Source organism: Podarcis liolepis, assembly GCF_965112155.1.
Source record: "Podarcis liolepis genome assembly, chromosome: 11".
Lineage (NCBI taxonomy): Eukaryota > Metazoa > Chordata > Lepidosauria > Squamata > Lacertidae > Podarcis > Podarcis liolepis.
In genome coordinates, this window is record NC_139565.1 from 48,421,818 (window position 1) to 48,449,502 (window position 27,685).

General features: G+C 41.4%; 1 protein-coding gene and 1 long non-coding RNA gene across 5 annotated transcripts in view; one reads left to right on the forward strand and one right to left on the reverse strand.

The window, feature by feature from the left end:
- The window catches only part of LOC310689107, a 50,766-nt gene extending 41,938 nt beyond the window's left edge, over nt 1–8,828 (reverse strand). Inside the window, exons 1-3 of the long non-coding RNA XR_014517327.1 lie at nt 5,647–8,828; nt 5,414–5,504; nt 1,898–3,674 (exon numbers count right to left, since the gene is read on the reverse strand). This is a non-coding gene — a long non-coding RNA (uncharacterized lncRNA). The remainder of the gene's footprint in view (nt 1–1,897; nt 3,675–5,413; nt 5,505–5,646) is intronic.
- Nucleotides 1–27,624, forward strand: NADK2 (NAD kinase 2, mitochondrial). Of its 4 annotated transcripts, none has more exons than XM_083466105.1 (12): nt 1–721; nt 10,249–10,337; nt 12,787–12,875; nt 13,317–13,398; nt 14,682–14,765; nt 17,926–18,062; nt 18,417–18,495; nt 20,150–20,293; nt 21,993–22,048; nt 22,144–22,197; nt 22,560–22,683; nt 23,892–27,624. In XM_083466105.1, the coding sequence occupies exons 1-12, from the start codon at nt 284–286 to the stop codon at nt 24,028–24,030; spliced, it is 1,515 nt and encodes a 504-aa protein (XP_083322231.1). In that variant the 5' UTR covers nt 1–283; the 3' UTR covers nt 24,031–27,624. The 4 variants fall into 4 exon arrangements, with proteins under 4 accessions (XP_083322231.1, XP_083322232.1, XP_083322233.1 ...); XM_083466106.1 differs by having other exon boundaries at nt 50–721; nt 20,198–20,293; XM_083466107.1 differs by having other exon boundaries at nt 144–721; nt 10,249–10,343.
- Nucleotides 27,625–27,685: the final 61 nt, after the last annotated feature.

Genomic DNA, 27,685 nt, shown 5'->3' on the forward strand with positions numbered 1-27,685 from the left:
CCCTTTACTCCTGCGAGGGTCGGAGCGCTCACGTCGGATGCGTCCGTGCGTCAGGCGGCGTGCGCTGAGCAGAAGGGGGCGGGGCTGTGCGTGCGTGCCTGTGTGTTGCTTTGCCTCACCCCGCCCCCCACCCCCGCCACTTTCCCGAGCGCGCGCGCCGCGCTGTTGTGGCGCAAAAACCTGAGGCGAGGGAAGGTCGCCGCTCTGTCCCTTCGCCTCCCTCGCGGCTGTGGTGGTTGTGGCGGCCGCGGCGGCTCCAGCAGGAACCCCGCGAGCCCGGGCTATGACCTGCCTCCCGAGCTACCTGAGCGGCGGCAGTCCCTCCGCCGCCCTCCGCGCCTTGCTCAAGCCTTCCCGGAGGCACCAGCCGCCTGCCCCGCCGCCGCCTCACAGCCACCTCGCCTTAGCGCCCAGCGCAGCCCGCCTGGCCGCGTCGGTGGCTTCAGCCGCCGCCGCCGCCTTCGCCGCGTCCGGGCTCCCCTCTCAGCCGTTAGCGCTGGCGGGGCGAGGGTCTTCGCCGCCGCCGCCTCCGTCCGCCCCTTCCTCCTCGCAGCGCTGCCTCAGCTCGGATGCTTCTTCGTCGGAGCTCCCTTCGCGGCCGGGAGGCGGCGTCGGGTTCCGCCCGGCCCGGGTGGTGGTGGTGGCCAAGACGACCCGCTACGAGTTCGAGCAGCAGCGGTACCGGTACGCGGGGCTCTCCGAGGAGGACCTCAAGCAGCTGGTGAGTGGAGGTGCTCGGGGATTTAAATCTTCCCTTTTGGCCTGCAAATGACCCGAGATCATAGAATGGCAGAGTTGGATGGGAACCCTGAGGGTCATCTAGTCCAACCCCCTGCAATGCAGAGAATATACAGTTGTCCCTTAAGGGGATCGAACCTGCAACCTTGGCGTTATCAGCACCCCACACGCACCAATTGAGCTATTCAGGCTGGATGGGAGACCACCTGGCATATCTTTCAACTTTTCCCTTTTCTTGCGAGGAATCCTATTCGGAATAAGGAAAGTTTCCTTTAAAAAAGGGAAACGTTGACAGCTATGTCACCTGGAAAGCGCTATGGCCTTGACTTCCACAGGTAGGAGAAATGCTGGCTATGTATGTGCTGAATATTCCTCTTAAAGGAAAAAAAAAAACCTGGGAAGAGGTTGTGTGCATACAAGAAAAAGAGTCCATAGATACAAACAGATGTAGCATGTGCTTTCATTGAGCAAGCCCACTTCACTGCATCTGCTTGAATATGGGTTTAGTGCACAAAAGTTTATACCACAGTAAGTCTTGGTGTTTGCAGTGCAGTAGGCAGCCTCATCTTTGTGCATGTATAAGCCAGACCTTGACATAAGCACGCACTCTTTCTCTGATAACAAGGTAAGTTAGCACAGGGAGGTGACTGTTGGAGGCAGATACTTAACACCCCAAACAGCACCCAATCAACAACTGTTTTTGTGGTTTGTAGTAGTGGCAATTTGTCAAGCTGGTGTGTGGCTGGTGAGGAGTTCCTTTTTAGTAACAGTATTTGGTGATTGCCTGTTTATTCTACCTACTAACTCAGTATGAAAGAAGCATAAATGTAGTGGGGCCCACCCGAACTGACTCCCTCCTTATTATAGTGACTGTGTAATATCAACAGGTATAATTTGAATGAAGCCATCTTCTACTACATCAAGAATAGGAAAGCTGTGGCCCTCCAAATTTGTTGAATTCCAGCTCCATCTACCCCAACCAGTATGGTCAGATTGTAGTTCAGCAACATCTGAAGGGACATAAGTTCCAGAGCCGTGCTCTGTATGCTTACCATAAATCAGTTTAACTTGAGAAACAAATAAAAATGTGTCTGCCCATCAAGTGTACAGTGGTACCTTGGGTTAAGAATTTAATTCATTCTGGAGGTCTATTCTTAACCTGAGATACCACTTTAGCTAATGGGGCCTGCCGTGCCGCCGCTGCGCAATTTCTGTTCTCATCCTGAAGCAAAGTTCTTAACCCGAGGTACTATTTTTGGGTTAGCGGAGTCTGTAACCTGAAGTGTCTGCAACCTGAAGCATCTGTAACCCGAGGTACCACTGTACAAGAATTTGGCAGAGAACACTTTTGGGATGGGTGGTTCAGTGTTCAAATTCCTAACTACCAAAACAATTTGGAGTACCACCCTTGCACCTTTTCCAAAAAGGGGAGGGCCAAACTTATATTTGGATATGGTTGCCATCTTTTCCCCCCTTGCAACTTTTTTGGAGGGCATGTGTACAACTGGAGCAGAAAACGAGTTAATAAGGAAAAGACCTCATCCTTTTGTTTCTAGTTTTATCTACTCAAGGCTGCATCTGAGTGTTAATAAAACAAAAGAACAAAAAATGACCACAGAATATTAACACTTGAGCAGTTTGGCCTTATGCTGCCATCTATTATTTGGTTAATTGCATTTATTTATTCCAAGGATATTGTCAACTGTCAATATTCACAACATTATGATAGTACCATCAGCTATTTGCTGCATCTAGTAACTTTTACTAATAAGAAAATAGGTGTTTCATCTGGCCAGCACTCGGGCTTCGAAAGATCAAGACCTTAATACAGAATCACTTGATTAAGGAAGTGGCAGTTATACATGTTTCCACACCCACAGGTTCACATGGCACTGACTGCTAACACAGATTCATCTTGATTATTTACTCTTCAGGGAAGTACCATCTATTTTGGTAGCACTCAGCCCCAGTCCAACTACCTAACTTGCAGCCATGTGAGGCTAAAATTATTGGCTCTGAAGGGAAGGCAAGTTAAATGAACTGTTGCATACTCCTGATGTGTGTATAGTGCTGTCTTTCTCCCTTCTGCCTTAAATATATACTTTGAGGCTATAAAAGAAATAATTGATCACATAAGTATAGTATATGTAATACATTTACTACCTCATGCCATCTTAGCACACCTTCTCTATAGCAGTCATAGACTACTGCTGACAAAGATTCAAAAATTATATCACAGGCCAGATTCACTATGTTGTTAGCCAGTGGTAATCTGATAATTCCTGCTATATATCTATAAAGACACAGCTGTTCATCCTGCTTTTTTCCTGATTGACCCACTTTTTCCCACTTGTATGACGTCCTTCCTTTTGTACAGTGAGTCTGTGAGCAGGGCACATATTATTTTAACAATTTTAGGCACCTTAACAATGATCAGATTGCTAGGGGGAAGGTGGGGTTTGTTGTTGTTGTTTAGTCATGTCCAACTCTTCATGACCCCATGGACATGTTATGAAATAAAATTGAGAGCAGCTTGGTTCATGTCAGTATACAGAATGAGCTATCAAACTGCGCTAGAGACTCTGTATTCATGAAACTTCCAGCAATGTCAGTGAGGCTTCCTGGTTCATTCTTTATGAAATATATATTGTTATGACCATTAGGTTTTCTAAATAATATCTTCTGATCAGAATGGATAAAAATGTTGGCTTAAAAATAATAGCTTGTTAGAATTAAATCATAATATGCTAAACTATTATAATATCTCAACACTGAATCAGTGGCCTTCTATTAGGGTTAAAGCGTGCTTTTCTAAAGAAGCATGGCCAAGCATGATAAATGTCACACAACTAGTCATATACTTTAGCAATGGTTCTCAGGCTCTCCCCCCTCCCCCCATGGACCATTTGGAAATTGCTGAGAGTCTTTGCAGACCACTTACCGTATTTTTCGCACCATAGGGCGCACCGGACCATAGGGCGCACCCAGTTTTTAGGGGGCGGGAATTCAAGAAAAAAAATCTTTTTCCCCCCCGCAGCCCCAAAGAGCAGCGTACAGGCTGCACACAACCTCTCCCTGCCGGAGGGGTTGCGTGCAGCTATGGATCAAGCCAAGGCAGCGAGCGGGATGGATCCCGCTCGCTGTTTTGGCTTCCCCTAGCCCCGTGCAGCCTCTCCCTCCCGGGAGAGGCTGCGTGGGGCTAAAGAATCCATAGCCCCGTGCAGCCTCTCCTTGGCAGAGGGGTTGCGCGCAGCTATGGAGGAAGCCAAGGCAGCGAGCGGGATGGATCCCGCTCGCTGTTTTGGCTTCCCCTTTAGCCCCGTGCAGCCTCTCCTTGGCGGAGGGGCTGCACAGGGCTTTCCTGGCTTTCCTGGGAGGCGGGGGGATTCCCCCACCTCCCGCAAAACCGGCAGAAGCCGCGCGCCTTTTAAAAGGGCTGCACGGCTTCTCCTGGCTTTCCTGGGAGGCGGGGGGATTCCCCCGCCTCCCGCAAAACCGGCAGAAGCCGCGCGCCTTTTAAAAGGGCTGCACGGCTTCTCCTGGCTTTCCTGGGAGGCGGGGGGATTCCCCCGCCTCCCGCAAAACCGGCAGAAGCCACGTGCCTTTTAAAAGGGCTGCACGGCTTCTCCTGGCTTTCCTGGGAGGCGGGGGGATTCCCCCGCCTCCCGCAAAACCGGCAGAAGCCGTGCGCCTTTTAAAAGGGCTGCACGGCTTCTCCTGGCTTTCCTGGGAGGCGGGGGGATTCCCCTGCCTCCCGCAAAACCAGGCTCCTCCCCCCCCAGCCTTCTAACCAAGTCGGGGGACAGCGGGAAGGGCGCGCTGCGCCCCTGCCGCTGTCTCCCGAGTTTGCGGGGCTGGCGACGGGGAGGAGCAGGCTTCTCCCCCCGCCAGCCTTCTAGCCAAGTCGGGGGACAGCGGCAAAGGCGCGCTGCGCCCCTGCCGCTGTCTCCCGAGTTTGCGGGGCTGGCGACGGGGTGGAGCAGGCTTCTCCCCCCGCCAGCCTTCTAGCCAAGTCGGGGGACAGCGGCAAAGGCGCGCTGCGCCTCTCCCGCTGTCCACCGAGTTTGCGGGGCTGGCGACGGGGAGGAGCAGGCTTCTCCCCCCGCCAGCCTTCTAGCCAAGTCGGGGGACAGCGGCAAAGGCGCGCTGCGCCCCTGCCGCTGTCCCCCGAGTTTGCGGGGCTGGCGACGGGGAGGAGCAGGCTTCTCCCCCCGCCAGCCTTCTAGCCAAGTCGGGGGACAGCGGCAAAGGCGCGCTGCGCCCCTGCCGCTGTCCCCCGAGTTTGCGGGGCTGGCGACGGGGAGGAGCAGGCTTCTCCCCCCGCCAGCCTTCTAGCCAAGTCGGGGGACAGCGGCAAAGGCGCGTTGCGCCTCTCCCGCTGTCTCCCGAGTTTGCGGGGCTGGCGATGGGGAGGAGCAGGCTTCTCCCCCCGCCAGCCTTCTAACCAAGTCGGGGGACAGCGGGAATGGCGCGCTGCGCCTCTCCCGCTGTCCCCCAGCTTGTGGGGCTGGCGGTGGGGCTCTCCTGAAGCCTGGAGAGCGAGAGGGGTCGGTGCGCACCGACCCCCCTCGCTCTCCAGGCTTCAGCGAAAGCCTGCATTCGCACCATACGACGCACACACATTTCCCCTTCATTTTTGGAGGGGAAAAAGTGCGTCCTATAGTGCGAAAAATACGGTAATGATTTCCCCCTTCCCTGTCTGTTGTAGCAATTGTAATGCACTATGCTAGATGCTGGATGATTTTAATTGTACTTTTACAGACATACTGTAGACCAGTGTTCCCCAACCTTGGGCCTCCAGCTGTTTTTGGACTACAACTCCCATCATCCCTCGCTAGCAAGACCAGTGGTCAAGGATGATGGGAATTGTAGTCCAAAAACAGCTGGAGGCCCAAGCTTGGGGAACACTGCTGTAGACCACCTGCATGAAGCTCCGCAGTTTGGGAACTCTTGTACTATACTGTGGGCTTGATACTGGGAGCACAAGGATCCAGCCCTTTATTCCCAGGAAACGGCATCCTGTATAATAGGATAATGTACACTGTTTATAATTAAGTGTGTAAATGTATACACATTTACCTGTCTTTGATAGGCCTAACTTATTTTTTCCTCCCAACGCTTTTTCCTTTGTGTCTTGTGTTTTACATTGTAAGCCTGGGAACACAGACTGTCTTATCCATGTGATACTTTTTTGAATGAACAGCAGGATCAAAATGTTTAACAAACATGCATAGGATTGCGGAGGTTCATACACAGTGCCCACCTCAGTGAACAGGCATTTTGTCATATAAAACTCTTCTGCCACGTCATTTGCTAGCTGCTTCTACTGCTTTGAAATTGGAAATTTTAGGTTTTCCAGTTGCTTGACTACTGCTTTTCTGTGAGCTTCAAAACAATTTGTTTCTACAAAATAAGTGGCTTGCTATAGAGCAGTACTCACACACAGTCATCAGTGACTGGCTGCTATGGAGCCAAGGACTAGCTTCTTTGTAGGAAATATGGTGCCATTAAGCTCGCTCTTGTCATTCTAGTCTTGCTCTGCTTTTGAGATGGCAGCAGAGGGGATTGTGGTGTCAGCCCTTTAAAGTAGTATAACTCCTCAGGTTCTTTTCTCTTCAGAGGCTGCCTTGGCTTTGGAAACAGTAGTTCTTAATCAGTGATATTCATTCTGCTCTGATTCTGCCAGTTGGCAAAATCTCTTAGGCTTTCTTTTCCCACAGCCTTAGAAATTCTCTTACTGATGTGAAACACTTTTGTATATTCAGTTCCCGGCAAAGTAGATACAAAAGTAATTTCTTTGAACACTGTTGTAGTCTTCTTTGCATTATCTTATGAAATGTTTGCCGTATTCATTGTTCTCAGTAGTTTTCTCTTTACATATTTTCCTTATCTTGCATCATACTAACAGAGAAGCACAGAGTTTTTCTTCCTACCTTGCATGTTCCTCATACAATTTCTTAGCCAATTTCGTAGGGGTGTATTTGTTATTTTGTGATGTACTTCTCTGAATGCTTAGCCTCTCAACTGGTTATTGTCAAACATTTCAGTTTTTTTATTCTAATCATCCCTATCCTTCAATGGACTGTTCTGCTTTGAGGGGTTGCAAGTACCTGGCTTTGTGGCTGTTCAAAAACTTGTTTAAAGCATTTTAAAAATTTTTTTAAAGCACTCTCCCAGCCCTTCTAAATAAACTTTTAGGTGGGAAGGGCTTGCGGGTTTTTTGCTTGATATATTGGCCAGCCAATCAGTACTGTGAATTGGACTGCAAATCCCATCCTGGTAAGAAGCTCATATATGTAGTGCAAACATAGTGAGTGTGCTTCCATAGCATATTCACCACTGATATTTTTGGTATTTTGATGTATCCCAGAATATCACAGGCTTTTTGCTCTTAAGTTACCTTAGTTCAGTTCTTTGCACATATTGTGATTGGTTTTTACATTGTGCCCTTTTATCTTGTTAACTTTGCTCAAATAATGTTGCAGACGCAGACCTAATAAGCAAAGAAAAAAGGTGATTTAAAAAAATACATCTGGAGTCTACACTATGCAAAAGAACAGAGGCTCCATATTTTATTTTATTTGTCTTGGCATGTAGCATCGCTGTAAAGTAATATTTTAAAATCTTTGCTAACCTTGCTGATTTGGTTTCTTGCAAATTTTCCACTTGTGTCCCTACTTGAGCATCTTAAAAGCAGAACATGATAGGATAGATTACAGAAAGATTGGAACTCTCTTATAGATCTTTCCTTTCTGGAGTTTGTTTCTGCCAGGACATTCTTAACACTGTGAGTTTACTTTTGTTTGGACATACGCAGTTCCTGAAAAAGATTGTGATAATGAGTGTTTACATTGTCTTCTGACAGGACAATCCAAATTTCAGACTCTTTGAAGACATCATTTTCAAGTGAAGCAATATTTTCACTGAACAAAATTCATTTCATTGTGTGGTTTGTTTGAGAAACTGATCTCTGAAATGACAATCTTTGGATTCTTTGACGTACATGAATTGACTTGATCTTCAAACTATTGTCATGGCAACTCTCTTTAAACAAAGGTGCTGTACACAAGGTTGTGGAATGTCCTGCCATGTGATGCCCAAAATCTTCCTAACGCAGTGCATTTGGAAGGCACTGAGGCATCGCTCCTGGCGGGTGTAAGTTGTCCACAGCAGCGGGCTCAGCACACAAGCCTGTTAGACCATCTTGGTATTGGTCATTAGCATTACATTATCACATACCCTTTGGTGTTCAGAATTTTTATGGTCACTAAAATTCTTTTTTAAAGCAATTGAGAATGTTGTTGTTTTTTTATAACATTTTATTAATTTTCCAAAAATAAAAACAACAACAGTACCAAAACAAAACAAAACAAAACAATTTGACTTCCCTCTAGTCCCTTCCTTGGTTCTATTATTTATCAACATAGTTTCATTGTCAATTTTGCCATTTCAGCATATTCCATTAATTTAACTTGCCAATCTTCTTTAGCTGGGACGAAAACAATTGAGAAAGTAATGTAGTATGTGTGTTACTTCTGTTGGGGTGTTCCTGTGGAAGGATTACTTAATTTAGAGATTGGTTCATTTAGTTACATGGTTCCATTTCATTCTCACCTTGTTTATACAACTTGCTGTGGTGTGGCTTTTTGCTCATCTCCCCACTGAGTATAGTGTGATACATTTGCCGGATTTTTAGAGAACATAGATGTGCCATGAAGGAAGCAGGTGGTTCTGTTCCTATCCTTTCAGTTTAGTTCCTGCCCTGGCGTACATTGTACTCTAATGTACACTTACAGAGCTAAGACAAAATTAAGTGGCAGCTTTTCATCACCTTCCCACAGACCTATGTGCTGTCACTATATGTTTGTAACATGTACAGCTTGTATGTTAAGAATATAACTTACTTTAAACATGCAGTATTGAGAGAATTCAGACAAAATTCTCAGTTTATTCAGGCAAGTATTTGTAAGCAGATTGAAACCTGCTAAGAATTGCAATCAAGTAAATAGGCTGGCAGGCCAAAATTCTGAAGGCTAAGGAGAATTACAATGAAGTGTGCTCACAAAAGATGGTGACATTCGTAAAAACAAATTTAGGCATATTTTGTTTCCCTCTTCTTTAAGCTCAGTGACTTACTTGATTTTATTTTATATATTTTTTGGGTGACATTCAGTGGCACATGAACAGACTTCCTCTTTTCCTCCATACATGCTCCTTCAAAATCTGCTCCAGAAGGATGGTGGCTTTTCTGGAGCTGATTTTTTGGGTGCTCAGAATGCTGCAGCGGAGGAGAGAAAGAGGAAGTCATGTTGTGCAAACAGAAATCATTTGTGCAATCTTGTAGGCATCACTGGATGTTTCTCTTTTTTTATTCTTCGATGCATGTGAAACTCCCAACTTTCTACAAGTTTTCTCCCTACTCTCTACAAGTTTTCTTAAGCATTTAGTGGTTTTATTGCTGATGTTTTCCTTATTTTCGATCATTTTGTCCCCTTGGGCACTTTTCTAAGAGTTATACTGGGATAAAAATTTACTTAAATATTTTTTCTGTATATTCAGTGGTCCGGTCCCCAGAAAGGCTTGCCAGTGGTGGCTAGAAATTTAATTTCGTTACTAGAGGACAAAGGCCTCAAAATACACAACCACAGGAGTAAGAACTTTTTAAAAGCTGGCCATAGTATAGGTACACAGAGTGCCTCTTTCAGTATGGTGTCATCGTGCTTTTCGTGCAGTATCCTCTTGCCAGGTAGTAGATAGAGAAGTAACAAAGCCAAGCTTCTTTAGTGACTAGAAACAGTTGCCAGTGAGATGCTATAATGCACTATGACAGGAGATACTGCTCCTAATTTGTTCTAAACTGCATACTCTCATTTCATCCCAATTCAGAACTCTTAGTAAAACTTATTTTAGGTTATATTTTAGTATAGTTGATTGCAGCGTTTGAAATTCACCAGGCGCATTTTGCCCCTGGCTATTGACCACTTGTGACCAAATGATCTGGAGGTGCATGCCTCGGATCTTGACTGTTTTCACACATCCACAACACAACCTATATAATACTATTCGTTATATTTTATCTGCACTATCAGAATGAATTTCAGGAACCAAAAAGTCATATTGAAAATGCCCCCAATTGGCAACTATTTTTCTGGTTTAAGGAGGCATTTTGCACCTAGCTCATATATTTGAGTTTCTAACACTGGTTGATTGGTATGTCAGAATGCATATGGCTGGTAGAATAGAATTGTATACTGGGACTTTTCATTAAAATGGTAGTGTTCCACATGCTTATATGCAGATTCTGAATTTTGAGCAACATTTAAATACTTTCTTTCTTGCTTGGTTTTAGAGAATAAACCATTTTCATGTTTCTGACAGTTCCAATTTTCCATAAATAAATTTAGCTTTTTAAAATGTAGTGTGTTCAAGCTTAGCTGTTTGCATACTGTTTTCACATGCTTAAGAAAATTACTGCCAACTTCATTAGATTTTGATTTTTGTCTTTCACAGCTTGCATTAAAAGGCTCTAATTACAGTGGACTACTGGAGCGACATCGGATTCATACAAAAAATGTGGAGCATGTAGTAGATAGTTTAAGGTAAGGGTATGTATCAATAATAATGATTATAATAAAAAAAATAATATAATAAATAATTTCAGAGAGCAGAGGTTCTAGAAGTTTGGCACATTATTCTAATGCCCAATATATGAAATTATAATTACTCTGATCTAGTAAACCATGTTTATACATATTTGGGCTGGACAATATCTGGTTTTCAACATCATGATGTATCACCAGATAACTTCACAATATACCGATATATCACAATGTCTGAAAAAAGGATGGAGCTGTGTAGAGGCATTTGCGGGCTTCATAGTTTTTCCCACATTGAGATTTTTGCATAGTGCACATAAACGCACACATTATGATTCACAATATGTTCCCAGGTCAAAAAGTATGAATCTGATATAAAAATATGGACGGTTTTGGATGATTTATCATCCAGCCCTAATACATATGAAGGGGACTGTATGTATAAAAGAAAGGGAAAATTGACTGTTTACTTCTTTTTCTGTTAGCAGTCCTACACATTCAGTTTCAGAAGTTTCTTGTAGTTCAAACAAGATAGTTGGGGCATTTTAGTTTAGAGAAAAGCATGTAGGAGGGGGCATGATAGTGGTGTATAAAATTACACTTGGTGTGGATAAAATGGAGAGAGCAAAATTATTCTTTTCCAAAAATACTAGAACTCAGGGACATACAGTGAAGCTGAATATTGGAAGATTCAGGATCACAAAAAGAAAATACTTCACATAGCACATAGTTAAACCATGGAATTTGCTCCCACAAGAGGTTGTGATTGCCACCAACTTGAATAGCTTTATTTCTATTAATTTATCTAATCCTTTTTTAAAAGCCATCAGTGGATATATTCTACCCCCACTGTATTGCTTTGAATACCAGTTTCAGGGAATCGCAGGAGGCGAGAGCACTGTTGCACCCAGGTTCTTCTTGTGGTCTTCCCATGGCCATCTGTTTGACTACTGTGAGAACAGAGTCCTGGGCCAGAATAGCGTTAGGCTTGATCCCACAGGGCTCTTATTTTCTCTGTTGAAAAAGATGTACAAAGGTTATCTGTATACAGTTCTCTGCATACACAAGTGTCAGTGTGAATTCAAAGCTATTGTTGCATCATGTAACCAAACTGGACAACAGTAGGATATTGTTGAGTTTTTGACTGACCTTGTAATCAGTAGAACATAACCGGCAGTTTCACTCTTGAGTTAGTTTTCAGTTGAACAACATAGTAACAACCACAAACTATTTTTGTTTTGTTTTTTCTTTCAACAATACACACACACACACATTCATTGATTGTCATAAAACCTCCAAGTGGTTTACACAAAAAACCCTACAATTACTAAAAGATGGTCAGAAGCAGGTGTTTAAAAAACATTCAAAAGATAATTAAAGTCACCAATAATCTAACTACAATTTTAACTACAGTTTACACTATTGGTTTTGATGTATACATGCACAGGTTTTGCTCACACTAGGTTGAGCTCTTCCTGAATAACAACCCAAAAACTTTTGATACATAATCCTGTGTTAGTACATCGGATTTAGCAGAGGAAGGTGATGAAAGGAAAGCATTACAGTGGTGCCCCGCAAGACGAATGCCTCGCAAGACGGAAAACTCGCTAGACGAAAGAGTTTTCCGTTTTGGAGGTGCTTCGCAAAACGAATCTCCTATGGGCTTGCTTTGCAAGACGAAAATGTCTTGCGAGTTCCTGCGGGTTTCCCCCCCCTTCCCCCCCTTTTTCTAAGCCGCTAAGTTGCTTATCAGCTGATCCGATAAGCTGATAAGCCGCTAATAGCACTAATCCGCTAATCCGTCAATGGGCTTGCTTCGCAAGACGAAAAAACCGCTAGATGAAGAGAATCACAGAACGGATTCTTTTCGTCTTGCAAGGCACCACTGTATAGCAAAACCCCTTCTATGTAAATCAAGAGTAGTAGCCTGTTGGCCTTGAAGTTGTTGGTCTCCAACTCCCTTCAGCCACAGCAAGCATTGCTGATAGACAGGGAAGGTGGGATGTAGTCTATCAATATCTGTAGTGACACAAGCTAGCTGTTCCTGGTGTAAAATAATTAGAAGCTTTCAGGGAACTGGTAAGTAGAGTTTGATGCAAGTGATAGTTATCTTCCATGTGACTAATAATAATAATAATAATAATAATAATAATAATAATAAATTATTTATACCCCGTCCATCTGGCTGGGTTGCCCTGGCCACTCTGGGTGGCTTCCAACACACACACACAAAAATCATAATAAAACATCAAACATTAATAGTAACAATCAGAGCCTATATAAAAAGTCACAATAACCCAATATTCATACTTGTGGCGTGTTTTTTTCCCCCTTCCCTTTCCTGATGTCATTATCAAAGTTATATAAACTAGCTTTTTAACGTGACAGTTTGCATTCCTTTTAAGCCCTTCAAACCTGACTAATAATCACTTGCGTTCCTATAAATCTTCAGGAATGAGAAGATTGAGGTCCGACTTGTGAAGCGCAGAGAATATGATGAAGAGACTGTTCGGTGGGCAGATGCTGTTGTAGCAGCAGGAGGTATTAACTTGTGAGTGGGGATGGGTATTTTGAATTACAACAAACTTGCGGGAATAATTGTTTAGCGGTATGAAGAATTGATCAGTTGGCTTATCAATAAATAAGTCTTAACCTGAACTACCAGAATAAAGTTGATTTAGTGTCAACACATGCAGGGGTCTGGAATGTAATACTTGCACAAAACACTCATTGCCTGTATACAAATTATGAAACATTCTGTAGAGGTTGTTACCTAGGCTTTGTGCACCTGTTTTTCTTTTTCTTCAAAGGTATAATTTCCTTATGGCAAATTGAGTTCCGCATCAGAATCTATTTTCACTCTTAATTTTATACAATAATGGTTTAAAGATTTGAGCACAAAATTCTCTGTACTTGATACTTCCATTGGAATATTTAAATCTTATGTAAAAGTAATCTGATCTCAAACTATATTTCATCTAGGTGATGGCACAATGCTTTTGGCAGCCAGTAAGGTGTTGGACCGGTTAAAACCAGTTATTGGAATAAATACAGACCCAGATAGGTGAGCCTAAGACTTACAGATACCTTGTCATATTGTAAGTCACATCATTAAAAGTCTAGTGTCCTGTGAGTGCCATTTGGGGCATTTTCTGTCATTGATATGCATACAGTGACTTCCTTTGCCAGTTTATTATGCACATTATTCACAGTTTTTCCTTATTTCTCACAAAATTGATTGCATATTTGTGACTTCTGCATGGGTATAAATGGTCAAAGCTAGGTAAGAGTAGCATGGACAGAAGCTGAATTTTAACTATACTGTCCTGCTAATCTAGGATATATTTTAACTGGGCTATTGTGTAGTATGCTAACTATGACTGTAGATCAGGGATTGCCAGACTGGCGCCCACAGTTGCCATAGTGCCTGCAAAGGCCTTCATTGTTGTCCCCAGGCAGGGCCCTAGCTTTCATTTTAAAACATAGCAATACTTTAACCCTCCTACAAAGAAAGTTATAAAGCAAAATGTGCAGGTACACTTCTAAGTGATTCTGTAAAATGAGCAAGCCTGGCTGCTTCTGCCTGTCAGTGCTTTTAGCCAAGGAGTGAAGTCAGAGCAGTGATTGATAAATGAGTTGTTTAGACAGCCCACAATATGAATCCTTGGGACCCTAAGGAGCTGCTGTTTCCCCCTCCCATTTAATACACTTTTCCTGCTTATTTTTTAGGCAGAATTTCAACAGGTTAATCCTTTTCTTGTGTGGAAACACAATTACCGTATTTTTCGCTCTATAAGACGCACCAGACCACAAGACGCACCTAGCTTTTGGAGGAGGAAAACAAGAAAAAAAAATATTCTGAATCTCAGAAGCCAGAACAGCAAGAGGGATTGCTGCGCAGCGAAAGCAGCAATCCCTCTTGCTGTTCTGGCTTCTGGGATAGCTGTGCAGCCTGCATTCGCTCCATAAGACGCACACACATTTCCCCTTATTTTTTCGGAGGGAAAAAGTGAGTCTTATAGAGCAAAAAATACGGTATGTGAAAGGCTTCACCATGATTGTATACTCTCTAATTTAGCATTATGCCCCCATGGCAACCATTTTGTTGTTTTTAGTCACTTCAATACATGAACAACAATTGTTGGAAAATAGAGTGCCTAGGCATATCTTGCATAGAATGCTGTCTAAAAGTGAAAATTGCCCAGCTAGCTACAATAATGTAATCCAGTATTGTATTACTTACTCCCTTTTTTTAGAATGGGTGAGAGGGAACATATCTTTGCCTGAAGGAGGTAACAGAATACTGTGATTTCATGCCTTATTCTCGCCTTGTTATGTTCTATTCAGATCTGAAGGCCATTTGTGTTTACCTGTACGATATACACACTCATTTCCAGATGCCCTACAGAAACTTTATCGTGGTGAGTTCAGGTAGGTTAGAGCTTACGTATCTCTAGACAATTGTTTTAAAGAAATGTAATTTTTTGTATTAATACAGCTATAGTGGGGAACAGACCTGAAGACTATTTGTTCCAGCTCTGCATCAATGTGGGAACCAGTGTGTCCAAAACAGTACTTAGTGTGATTTGTGGAACAGTCACACATTTCCGTTTTATACAGAATGGCTTGGAACTGGGAGCACAGATTAAAGCTGAAGGAGTTATGTGGATACAGATTTTTTAAAAAAATGTTCAGATTCAAGGGGCCACTACACATCCCTAGAATTTATTGAGTCTGCAGTCCATATCAAAGTAGTGCAAAAACATTTATACTCAGTCAGGTCTTAGGCTGATTATTGTATTGTTTTTATTATTGTTGTTTTTATCATGTTGTGGTTTTATGTTTTAAACCACTCTGTGATCTCCAGATGAAGGATGGTATATAAATTAAATTATAAATTAAAATGCATTTAAAACATAGAATGTACCATATTTTTCGCCCTATAGGACGCACTTTTTCCCCTCCAAAAATGAAGGGGAAATGTGTATGCATCCTATGGGGTGAATGCAGGTTTTTGCTGAAGCCTGAAGAGCGAGAGGGGTCGGTGCGCACCAACCCCTCTCGCTCTCCAGGCTTCAGGAAGCTATCTGCAAGCCTTGGGAGCCCAGCGGGAGTTCCCGTCGGGCTCCCTAGGCTTGCGGATAGCAGCCTGTTCTGGGGGCTGGGGTCGGGGGAAGCTCGGGCTTCCCCCACCCCAGCCTCGTGCCTGGGGGGGAAATATATATTTTTTCTTTATTCCCCCCCCAAACTAGGTGCGCCCTATAGGGCGAAAAATACGGTATATATAGAGAGAGAGCCTTCTATACTAGTAGTAAAATACTGAATTTGGCCCAGTAGCAGATAAACAGCCAGTGCAGATCTCACGGATAAGATATTTATATATGCTTGACCCTACCAGCAGCCTGGCCACAGTGTTATCAACAGCAGACCTTCCTTTCTTGAAGCCTGCCTTAAAGCAGGATATGATTCTTTTGTTCAAACTGTTAGGTACACATAACGGTAGATATACGGTAACTCCTGAAAGTGAACTCAGCTGGTAAGTGCCCAGCAGGATTATAGACGATACAGGGTCACGGAGAAATAAGAGGGAGCTATCAACACACTTAAAGGAAGCCCAAAGTTAGCTAAAATACAAAAGAATTGGTGTGGGGTGTGTGTGTTTAAAACAGCAAGAACAAAACCCCCAAAACAGCCTAAAGAGGACTAAGCATGCTCAGTGATCACAGAATGACAAGAATCTGTAAAGGCATGCGGGAGTGGAATGGAGCATGGTGGAGGAGGACATGACTGGAATGCTGAACAGGTCCCTCTTGTAAATAGCTTTAAATGATGGTGAGTTCTTCCTCCCCTTTTCCGGTATTACAGCTCAGTTTGTTCAGGAGGATGGGAAAAGAAAGTGAAATGCACAATGTAATCAGTCATCGTTTAGTCTGGATAATTTTGGAATTTACAGAATTTTTGACATTTTGCTGAATGTGTTGCATTTGGGGGTTTGTGTTAATTATCGAAACAGATAAAATAATACCACTTATTTCACTAAAGATTGTTAGGTAATAAATTCATTGATGTTTGAGTGGTCTTGTTCATGTTGCGTTACATGGGAGGATATTCATTCCACTGGTGGAGGAAGAGGGGTGCAGGGGGAGCGCACCGCCCCCGGCAGCGCAATCCCAGCGGGGTGCCATCGTGGCTGCCCCTCCCCGCCTGCGGGTGGCACGCCACGTCCCCGGGACGCTGCCAGCCACGCCCCCGCCTGCTCTCTGCCCCCTGGTGCTAGAGCATGAAACTCTGCCACTGATTCATTCCAATCTTTTGAAGACTCAGAATTTAGTTATGCTGCATGGACATATTTTAGGAGATCAGCTGAGTAAAACTATAGAGATATATCTGACACTAATGATTTCATCACAGCTATTGCTGATCGGTGTGGAAGAATCAATACCCGGCAAGGCAAATTTTAGATGTTTTGGAACATTTACTGTTGACACACACAATAATAGGCATTTAATTCTGAAGCATACTGGAGATATCTTTATAGCCAAGGATGGGAAACCTGTGGCCCTCCATATGCTGCTGGACTCAAACTCCCTCAGCCTTAACCTACATGGCCAGCAGCCAAGACTGATGGGAATTTTAGCCTAGCAACATTTGGAGGGACACAGATTTCTCATTAACTTTATACCAATCATAATACCTTCATATAGAACAAATGGGATTTGGTTTTGTTTTTTATCAACTGGTTTAACATGTTGCAAGCTATTTTAAAGTTAGGCACAAGAAGTCTTCAAAGCAGAAATTAAATCCTGCTGTGGTATAGTCTCATAATAGCTTGAACACCACTACCATAAAACCGGTTAATAGGGTGTCTTTCTGCAATGTGATCTTATAAATGAAGTTGGGACTTGCTATTGTTTGATGATACTAAGTTTTGTCTGTAATGAAAATCAGTAAAGATAAATATTAAATTTTAAAATAACTTGATCAGTAATGATAAATCTTAAATTAAAAAAAATAACTTTATTGTTGTGTGCAATAAACAGAGGTAGAGATAACAGTGATAACCTTTCGGTGATATTATCAGGGACTACCCAGGTTCTCGTTATACCTTTATATTCACCAAAAGAACTTCTGTGTTTCACCTAGGGGCAGAGGCAGAACTGAGTTACAACTAGTTGTTGATTTGAGAGATGAGGAACCCTCCATTTCAGGGTCAGGGAACTTCCAGCTTATGGGCCTAATTAGGCTGGACACTACTCCTTATTTTGCCCATAAGAATGTTTCCCTCAGACTTTGCCCACATCTGACAACATACAAACTCCTGATGGCTTTTTGAAGCAGGGCTTGCTGACAGCTAGCCTCACTGGGATCTTCTGCACTAAAAAACTTAACCCCTGGAATGGTCTCCGTTGAATGTCTGATAACTTCCCCCACACTGTCTTGTAAGTTTTAGAGTTTAAAAGCTTACATTGTATTTTGTAACATTTTGGTTGGCCCAGTAAAGATTTTATTTTCTTGAACTATTGATTCATGCAGAAAAATTGCCATACATTTCAATTTGTTTGATTCTTGTGCTATTTTCTTCTTTTTAAAGATGGCAATGGCGGCAACGAATCCGTTTATATCTTGAAGGGACTGGCATTAACCCTGTCCCTGTTGACTTGCATGAACAGCAGTTGAGTCAAGAACAGCACAGCAGGGCCCATGTTAATGGAAGATTTCAGGATCAAAGTGAGTATAGTTTCAACCGTAAAATATAATCCACTCACTGGTGTGCAATGATCTTTTATTCAATCTTGAGATGTGATGTTAATGCTAATCTCAAATATGTAAGAGAAACATGTTCAGACTAGAAGGTAACTCGTCAATTAAGTGCAAGGCCCTCTTCAATAAATGAATAGCCAGACTTTTGTACAATGAGTTCTTTCACATCAAGTGTGTACATCAAGAACCTCTTTATTTTGCTCCTGGTACTCTTCCATATCTGTGTGTATTCACACACACCTCTATAATAATCTTACCGTTTTGCTTTCTGGTGATGCTTATCCTGTTAGCCTGTCAGCACTGATTTGCCTATATTTGCAGGGTCTCAGATATCTGAACCACACCTCTTGCCAGTGAGATCATTAAATGAAGTGTTTATTGGAGAATCTCTCTCATCAAGGTATGCTAGAATCATAAGCATTTTAGTTTGAGACTGCTTGTAAACTTCAATATCATTTTTTCCCCTTCTGTGTGTAATAATGTATGCAAATATATTCAGACTTAATTACTGGATCCAAATTATACATTTCTGCAATTTCCCAAATCTGTGAGAAAACAGCATAGTTCTACATATATATTTTCCTCTCATGTTTCAAGGGGTCTTATTTGGACACACACATTTGACTTTGGATTCTTTTCCTGCTTGTTGTGTATCATCTTGCATATCAAGCATATGTTATTGAAGTTCTGGTCTTCATTGTTTATCACTGACTTCAACCATTTTTCATAACTGGCTCAAACTGTAAAACAACCTGAGGGGTTATCTAATAGTACACTAACTATTTATCACCCCCCATTTCCACAGTGTCTGACAAGAGCTCTCTGCATGTTACTGTCTAAAACACATAACACCTTGTACGTAATTAGTAAAAATGGGGAAATGATTTTTAATCATAGTGTTCAAAACTCTGACCTATTTCTCTTAATTGCTGACACTTTTTCATCTTTCAGTTCTTCCTTGCTTCATGCTTCCTAACACAGTATGTTTTATGTAGGAAAGGAAAATTGAAGCTTGATGCTCCCCCTCCCCCCCAAAAAAAATATTAAGCAGAAGGGCATGGAAGCTTGTGGAGATCATTCCCTTTCCCTTGCTGGAAGGGATTAAGCATGGGAGCAATACTACATCAAATAATGGGGATTATTGAAAAGTTTTGAATGAGCAGGCCCATAAGTCTTTTGTGAGTTGAGAATTTGAAGTGTGTGGAAATGATTGAATGATGACTGTGGAATGGGATTGCTTGGTGGATGAAAAGGTGAATGTTAGGCATGGTAGACATTTTATATTTTATGGGGTGTAAATTTGAGAAGTGTAGTAGGGAAGTGTGGTAGAAATACCTATTTAGATGCCAAGTTGAGTATTAGGTTGTTGGTAGCCAGTTTGATGCTCTTCAGATTCTGTTGGACTACAGCTCCCCTCATCTCTGACCATAAGCCATGCTTGCTGGGGCTGCTGGGAGTCATTGCCTAACAATATGTGGAACGCATCATATTGGCTAGCCTTGGTTTAAGTAAAATGAATAGTTCGGAAAAGCAAAACTAGGGGTGGAGAACCCGTGCTCCACCAGAGGTTTCTGGATTCTAGCTCCCATCTGCTCCAGCCATCATAGTTAGTGGACAAAACTGATGGGAGCTGTAGCCCAGCAGTATTTGGAGGTCCAGAGGTATACAAGTTGCAGGCACAAATTCTATTACTTGCAGTTCAGTCTGAAAATTCCCTTTTGATTTCAATGGCACATACATATGGGAAGAAATTACTAAAGCTGTGTGCACTAATGCTGCAGTGTGGGAAATACTTATACCCTGTCCTATTAACCGCAGATGAACCCACAAAATTAAGGTAGAAAATTCTAAAAGGCTTTCAAAATGGCTTGCTATCTTACTAACAATTTGCTGTATTTTTGAAAATTGATGAAAACTTACCAATCAAAAATCAACCTTGTTGCTTCATTAAAGAACTGCTGTACTAAATTTAATGTGAAATTTTCAGCCATGTTTGAAATTGCCCTTTTAGATTGGTACGTGCCTGATGTGGGGCTGTGTTCTGTCTTATTCAGGGTGAACTATAAGTCCTGCAAACCCAGTTTTAAATTCTCCCTTCATAGGGCCTCTTACTATGAAATATCAGTTGATGGTGGTCCATGGGAGAAACAAAAGAGCTCAGGTCTCAACATATGCACTGGAACAGGATCAAAAGCCTGGTAAGTTTGGTGTAGCCTTAAAATGTTAGTTCTTTGGCTTTTCCAATAGAAGTAATGAGTAAACACATTTTCATAGAAGATAGAACATGTTGTATCATCTTGAAGAAGTTGAGAACCATCTCATGAAATGGTCAAGTCCACTTGAGTTCTATCAAGCTGCAATTCTATATCAACTTGCCTGGAAATACGATCCATTAAATCCAATGAATCTTAATTTTGAGTTGGCATGTATTGTGTTGAGTTGTTTGCCTTCTGGGTGCCAAGCAGGTTTTTTTTTTCTTTGCAAAGGATGCAACTTCCCCATGCTAAATTGTGGCTTCTTTTGAAATTCCAGCTTCCAAAGCACTTTGTTAATGCAGGACTGGTGGCTACTGTTGTTAGGGAAACAGAAAATGGGGTGGTGGTAATTTTAAAAATGGGTATGCAAAGTTGTGTGATTCTTTAAATTGTGGTTTTAATCTCTAAATTCTGTAACAACGTCTGAGTGTGCTAGATGTGTAGACACATAACCAATTTGAATGCCAATACATGGTACACTTCTGGGACTGTAGCTCTTCAAAATTCAGATGAGGATGCTTGAATGCTCCCCATGTAACACAAACTCCTCAAACATGGATAGTAGGCCCATTATGGAAAGATATAGCTGCTCAGTCTTCACACTACTGGGTGTAATTTGACTGAAAATTGTACTGCCTCTGATCTTTGGATGAAAGCAGTATAGAAATTTACTACTACTACTTCTACTGCTACTATTAATAATAATAATCAGCCCTTTTGGAAATGATTATTCTATTGTTTTGTTTTATGAGCATGTATGTGTTTTGTAAGGTTAGTGAGTTTGATGACTCTAGTTGAAAAGTGGAATATAAACTGAATAATAAAAATACAGCATTTAATATGATAATGAAATAAAGGAAAAATTCCTGTTGGGTTGATACTTTCCAGTGTTTAGGAGATTTCAAGTTTAGGTTTTTTTGAAGTCAGAAGTTGTAGTAAGGGGTTGAAAGGAAATGTTAGTGTTGCTTCCAGTTGACATAAAATATATTCCACTGAGGTTATGCAAGTATTTTTTTCCCTCCTGCTTTTCAGCTAGAAATTGGCTCCCAGTTTTTAAAATCCTCTACATTTAAGACAGCAGAGAATGCTAGAGGAAGGTTTGGGAAGTCTCCCAGCTGGAGCTAGTCCAGGTCCTTAAGAAGTACCTTCTTCCACATAAATACTTCCTGTATCTGAATATTCTATTCAGAAGCCCTGCTCAATGTGTCACTGCCAAGTGGAAGGAAGCAGGTGGCAACTGGGGAGAAGATCTTCTCCATGGTAGCATCCTAGCTACATTATAGCCTCCAAGAGGGGTCACCTGGCACTTTATCTGTGATCTTTTCAGTGTCAGATGAAGGGCTTTTAAAACAACTTTTAATCTGAGCTGCTAATGATTTTATTTATCTATTTATTATTTTTTTAACAACAACAACAATCTTTATTACAGTCCAGAGACCCAACAAAACATTACAAATCAATACACAGTTCATTATTATTTATTTTTGCCGCTACAAAGCTTTTTGGACAGTGAAATTCAGTTTTTGTTGCATTTTAAATGTATCCTAATATTATTCAGTAAGCTACCCAAAGAACATTTGTTGGTGGGCAGCCATATAAAAATACTGTATAATAAAATCCTTGTTTTTATTTCTGTTTGTAGGTCTTTTAATATCAACAAGGTAGCAAATCAGGCTGTGGAAGAAATCCTTAAAATTGGTGAGTTACCAGCACCATAACTATTGACCAGCAAATGCAAAAGATAATTGTATCTAATAGAAGAATTGTGTCTAATTCTTCCTTTTTTTCAACAGCTAAAAGTTATGAGAGCTTAAGGCTTCCATTGAACAAAGAACTTGTACAGAAAGGTATATTTGACTTTATCATAATTTCTGAGCTTATGGGCAATATGTTTCCTTTTAACTTTTGCACAGGACTTTGTTTTTCAGAATTGTAGAAATGGACATTATTTTATGTATTTAGCTTTCACATCTAATGTTACTCAGTTCTTCGACAGGACAGGCTAACAGTTTTTTAAATCCTCATAATTAGAGTGAAAATAGAAGATGCAAGCAGATATATTTTCACAAATCTTTCAGAATAGGAGTGTAAGCCATTTGTTATTTAAAAAACAAAAGTCTAGCCATTAAAAGCTCAGCTGATTTGAGAACTTACTATTTATTGCTTCACACACATGCAGAAGCTGATTATCTAATTTGTGTGCTTTCAGTAACAAATGGATATAATGAATCACTACTGTATAGTCCAGAGGAACCCAAGATGCTTTTTAGTATACGAGAACCTATTTCAAACCGCGTTTTTTCAAGTAGTCGACAACGGGGTTTTGCTTCAAAGTAAGTATTGACTGCAGGTGTTTGGTTTAAATTCAAGATTGTGACAAAATATGTAACTGCAGTTTTTCAGAGAATAGGAATCTTACTTTCAATCCTGTGATTGAAATGCATTTTTTATTTCATTTTACCGTATCATAATCATGGTTGCCAGTTTGACTGACGCTGCTATCCAGTAAGCATCAAGGGGACCCATTGCATCTTTGAAATCGTGAGGAATAAATACTGTTTTAAAAGTTAAATCTAGTGTTTCCTTAACTCATAGATCCTTAACTCATAGATTCCTTAACTCAAAGATCCATGGATCTTTCCTTCCTAATGGTGTTGGCCAGATCTTGTCTTGCTGCATCTATGGAGAAGGCCATTTTAGAGTGGGTAGCTCTGCCTAGCAAGTCTAAAGGCAGGGCTGTTAACATTAGCCTTATCCTATAATCTTGCTCCCCCCCCCAAAAAATATTTTTGTCAGTATTATCTTTCCTTCGTTTTAGCTTAGCTGCGGAGAAGCAGAAAATACCTTCCTGGTGTTTCTGATGAATAGTTTTTACACCAGGGTTCCCTCCCCTCATCCAAAACACAGAATAGTAATTATATTATTAGATATTAATATGGTTTAATGTTTTAAAGCAGGGATGGGAAGCCTGTGGCCCTCCAGATGTTGTTAGACTCCTATCAGTCCCAGCCAGCATGGCATGATCTCATTAGTTCAGAGGGACTTTCAGCCTGCAGGTTTAATACTGTTGCTCATCCCAAATGCATGTACATGTATGTGAACAAGTCATGAATCCCTCAACGGTTGGAAGCTTTATTTAATACTGCTTTCATTTCTACACATCCTGAAGCATTAAGCTTTTCAACAGCACCCCCCTCTCCAAAAAAAGTTTAAAGATAAGTTATCAGGAACAAATGCACATTTGTGGAATATGGTTCTGTCATAGTATCTGTATTTTGCCGTTGGTTAAACTGGGCAGCTGAGTAGGTGTCATTTGACAGATGAGATCTTAAAACTAGCATACCAGTGAATGGATTTTCATTTTTAATTGGTTAAGTAGGTATGACCTGATTTTACATTCAATAGTGTAGAGACTAATAGCGATAAAATTACTCAAGCATGACTTTTGTAAAATAGTATATTCCTTCTAGCTCCCCATTGTAAATGAAACTGTTCGCTTGATTTGTAGGTCTGTAGTAGTGTTCTTTAAATGTATTTTCAGAGTTTGCATTCGCTCTCGTTGCTGGGATGCCTGTATGGTTGTAGATGGAGGAACTTCATTTGAATTTAATGATGGAGCAATAGCATCAATATTGATCAATACAGAAGATGCACTGCGTACTGTTTTGCTAGACGAATGAAGAAAAAGTTTGAACTACTCACAATTCAAAGAATGGATGCTGCCTCATTTCAGATGTGGAACTTGCTCTTTCATATAGACAGACATTGGGAAGCAACAATTGAAACGGCTTTTCATTCCTTTTGGATGAGTAATTCTTGGAAAACCAGTGTTTGTGAAGTCAGCAAAATCGCGACTCTTCAAAATCTTAATGAATCTGGCAGGATACTTTAAAACCTAAGACAGGGCTTGGAACAAATTGGTGTTAATAAACTGTACAGTTCTGTAGTAGCTATCTAGTACTGATTCTGCAAAATGCCTTGATTCCCCCCCCCCATATGTATTTCATTGGTTTCTAAAAGCAAATTATGTTAAAAGTAATTAAGCAAAAAGGTTAGGTTAGTGTTTGAATTTAGCTACCCAAAAGTAACCCTTTTATATACACCCAAGAATTTTACTTTCCTGATTGGTCATGTTTGATTGTAATGGTTTTCATTGCTTTAGTTTTTCTACAGTTCAGTACCATAAACCCAGCATCTTGTGTCTAAGCTCCCCAAACTCACTAGTTTGATGTTGTGCCTATTTTCTGTATGAGGAACCTATGGCTTTCCAGATGTTGCTGGACTGCAACTTCCATCAGCCCTGGCTGGGACCAGCAACATCTGGAGGGCTACAGGTTGTCCACCTGTTCAATAGCAAGAATAAAACTCACTTGAGATTATCCCCACTACCTGCTGAAAATCTGGCTTGCCAACAGTTTCAGCTGTGTTTTGAAAAATGTGTTATGGTAGATTTGTGATAAATTTCCCACCAGAAAGCATATGGTAATGATTTTTGGCACTCGGTCTTGAACTTCCATTTATTTAATACGGCACTGCCAGGGTTCCTGATTGGGCCTCTAAGGTACGACCCAGGAGTAGACCGGAAGGGAGAAGTTCCTGTGGTCCATGCTGAAGCCCCGTTTTTGCTGGGGGAAGAGTGTGAGCAATGGCATAGCCAAGTGATGAGGCAAATTACAAAGCCAAGTCATGTCAGAAGGATGCTTTTTTGCCATCCCTTCCCGCACAAATAAGTCCCCTGCTTACCAAGGCTAATTAGTGAAAATACATACCATTCCTTTTTAAAATGCAGGTGTTTGTAAGACACTGAATGCTTTATGAAATGGGTACAACGGGGGGGGGGGGACTCCACTTGTGCAGTGAGGAAATACTTGGACGTTTCGAAAAGTACTCATTTTTCAATGCAGCCTATATTCAGTGTTTTTAAAGGTACATGATTGTGACCAATTTGAGCCAATTTCACATTACTGGAACTCATGTTCTTTTGCTATGTAGATAAGGCATTACAAACCATAGAACTGTGACTTAGAGCTGACTACTCACCATTGTTTCTTTGAACTAGCCATATGATTATCTGCAAACACGGTATTCAGTAGTGTATTGTGTAGTTTATTGGTTGACGCTACTAAACCCATGCACAGTGCAGTGTTTTGAGAATACTGCCCAATGCATTCACTGTTTACATTTTAAATAGTGGTAATGAACCCTCGGTGTGAGTCAGATACAATAAGAAGTTCAAATAACCTTATGTCTTCAGAACATAACACCAAAAGTTAAAAGTTCAGAAGCAGTTTTGAAAAGGTGTAAGTTTATTTTACAAGGCCACCTTTTAAGAAAAGAAAAAGTGAAGCCATTATACTAGCTCCTTAAACTACACTGTGAAGAACTTAACGGAATCTTAAAAGCTCCCCCTTAAAATATGTATTGTACAAAATTTCCCATCAGTCAAAGTATCCAGTGATCTGTATTGGTACGGCTGGGGCTTTATAGGTTGTTTGGAAATGTAGTGGGTCCACTGAATTCAGTGGAACTTGCTTCCAAGTAAATCAATTTAAGATGAGGAATAGTAACCACAGAATGTGAAAAGGTGCTGTAATAATTTGAAATGGAGAAGGCTGTGAAATTCGTCCACCAAGATTGCAACTGTTTTATGAACTTCTCAATCTAAGTTTTAAAAATGACTCAACTTGGAGCATGATCAACCCACACCATGGGGCTAATGCCTGTACTTTAAAAATTCTGATAAGCCTCACCAGAGCCTTCCCCTACATATGCACATACCCCATGTTTCCTGCGTTCTGTCCCACTGCCAATACACATAAAGTGAAGGGATAGGGAAACAGGGCTGTGTGGGGATTCTGTACCCATGAGGCAAATAGATCATGGCTCTCAAAATAAAATACTCTACTGTGCCAACGTGATGAAGTCTTTAAAGTGTTTTATATAAAGACAAGTACTTAGGCAAGCTTACAAAGTTGTAAGCAAGGGCAATTGCTTTCTCAAACCTATTAGCCAAAAACAATAGTTTAAATGTAATGCAGGCCTTCAAACGGAAAAAGGATCAAACGATAGCTGTCCTTCGGGGTGATCTGAAATGTGAATTTGCACAGATGACAAAATAAAATACTATACTATTATTGCACATTTGAAGTGTTCCTGGGTGCCCTCTACTGGTCTTGGTTTGTGACAGGCAAGCATTGTACTAGTTTTTTGAGTGTCTGTGTCAAACATTTATAAAATCATGTGTGGGTTTTTTTGTTTTGTTTTTTTAAGTTTAGGGTAAACCCCCAATAAGCTCACTTTATCAACTGCTCCTCTTTCAGCCAACCCCCTCCCTAAGCCAAAAATAATAATAATCCTTATTATGGGGAGTGGGGATAGTAGCCATTGAAAAGGTACCTGTGGACTTGAGAGTGTGGTGGCAGATTATGCTTATAGCATTTCCTGCTACAAATGGGCACTTTCCTGTGTGTGTGGAGTTGCTTTTTGACCTCTTCTCTCCCCTCTAGTTTAAAAAAGAAATCTTTGGAAAGGAGTGCTGCATGGTATAAGAACAGAGGTAGGACATGAGCCACAATCTGTGTTGAGCCTTGCTTGAAAGAGACTGTGCTAGCACCACCCTTCCAAGTTGTTTTCTTGTGAAGTGGTTCCACTTACTTTGTTCTGATGACTAGATACAACAAATCTGGTTCCAAGTAATGGGGAAATACAGGTTATAGTAAAGGCTCATCTGTTTCTTCCCCTACCCCCCTTTTGCCCTGCAAAGTAGGATATAGCATGTGAAAGCGATGTGGGCAGTTGTGGTGTTGGCGCCCTGTTGGACTGCTCTAATTAGCAGCTCCCCACCACCATGGCTATATTTGGTGTGATTAAAAAATGCGCACACACAAAAATCCAGATCAATCACAGGTCTCACAGCTTAACATGTACGTTGGCTCTAATGGGAACAGGGGGTGAAGAATGTTCATAAAAACAAGACAATCTTTAGAAAGACAATTCAAGCTATTTAAAGATGTATTTCTATATAAATTGTTTGGTGTTAAGGGAGCTGATAGGGCAATTGTATATGTGAAATGTGTGCAAGTATGAAAGCCAACATATCCCCTCCTAAAATGGTCTAATTCTAGCATCCTGGACTAAAGTGTTCCTGTTAATATTTTAACCAGGATTCCGCATCTTACTAAAAATAAAGGCGTTGATATTTGGTGTTACTGAGAAATAATGTATGAGGTGGATAGCAATTAATGTAATAAAGGTGAGCTAGTGTTTTGGAAGTATTTTATGTGTCTCTGATGCTTGAAGACTACTTCAGATGTAAATCTCCAATACTTGTTATAA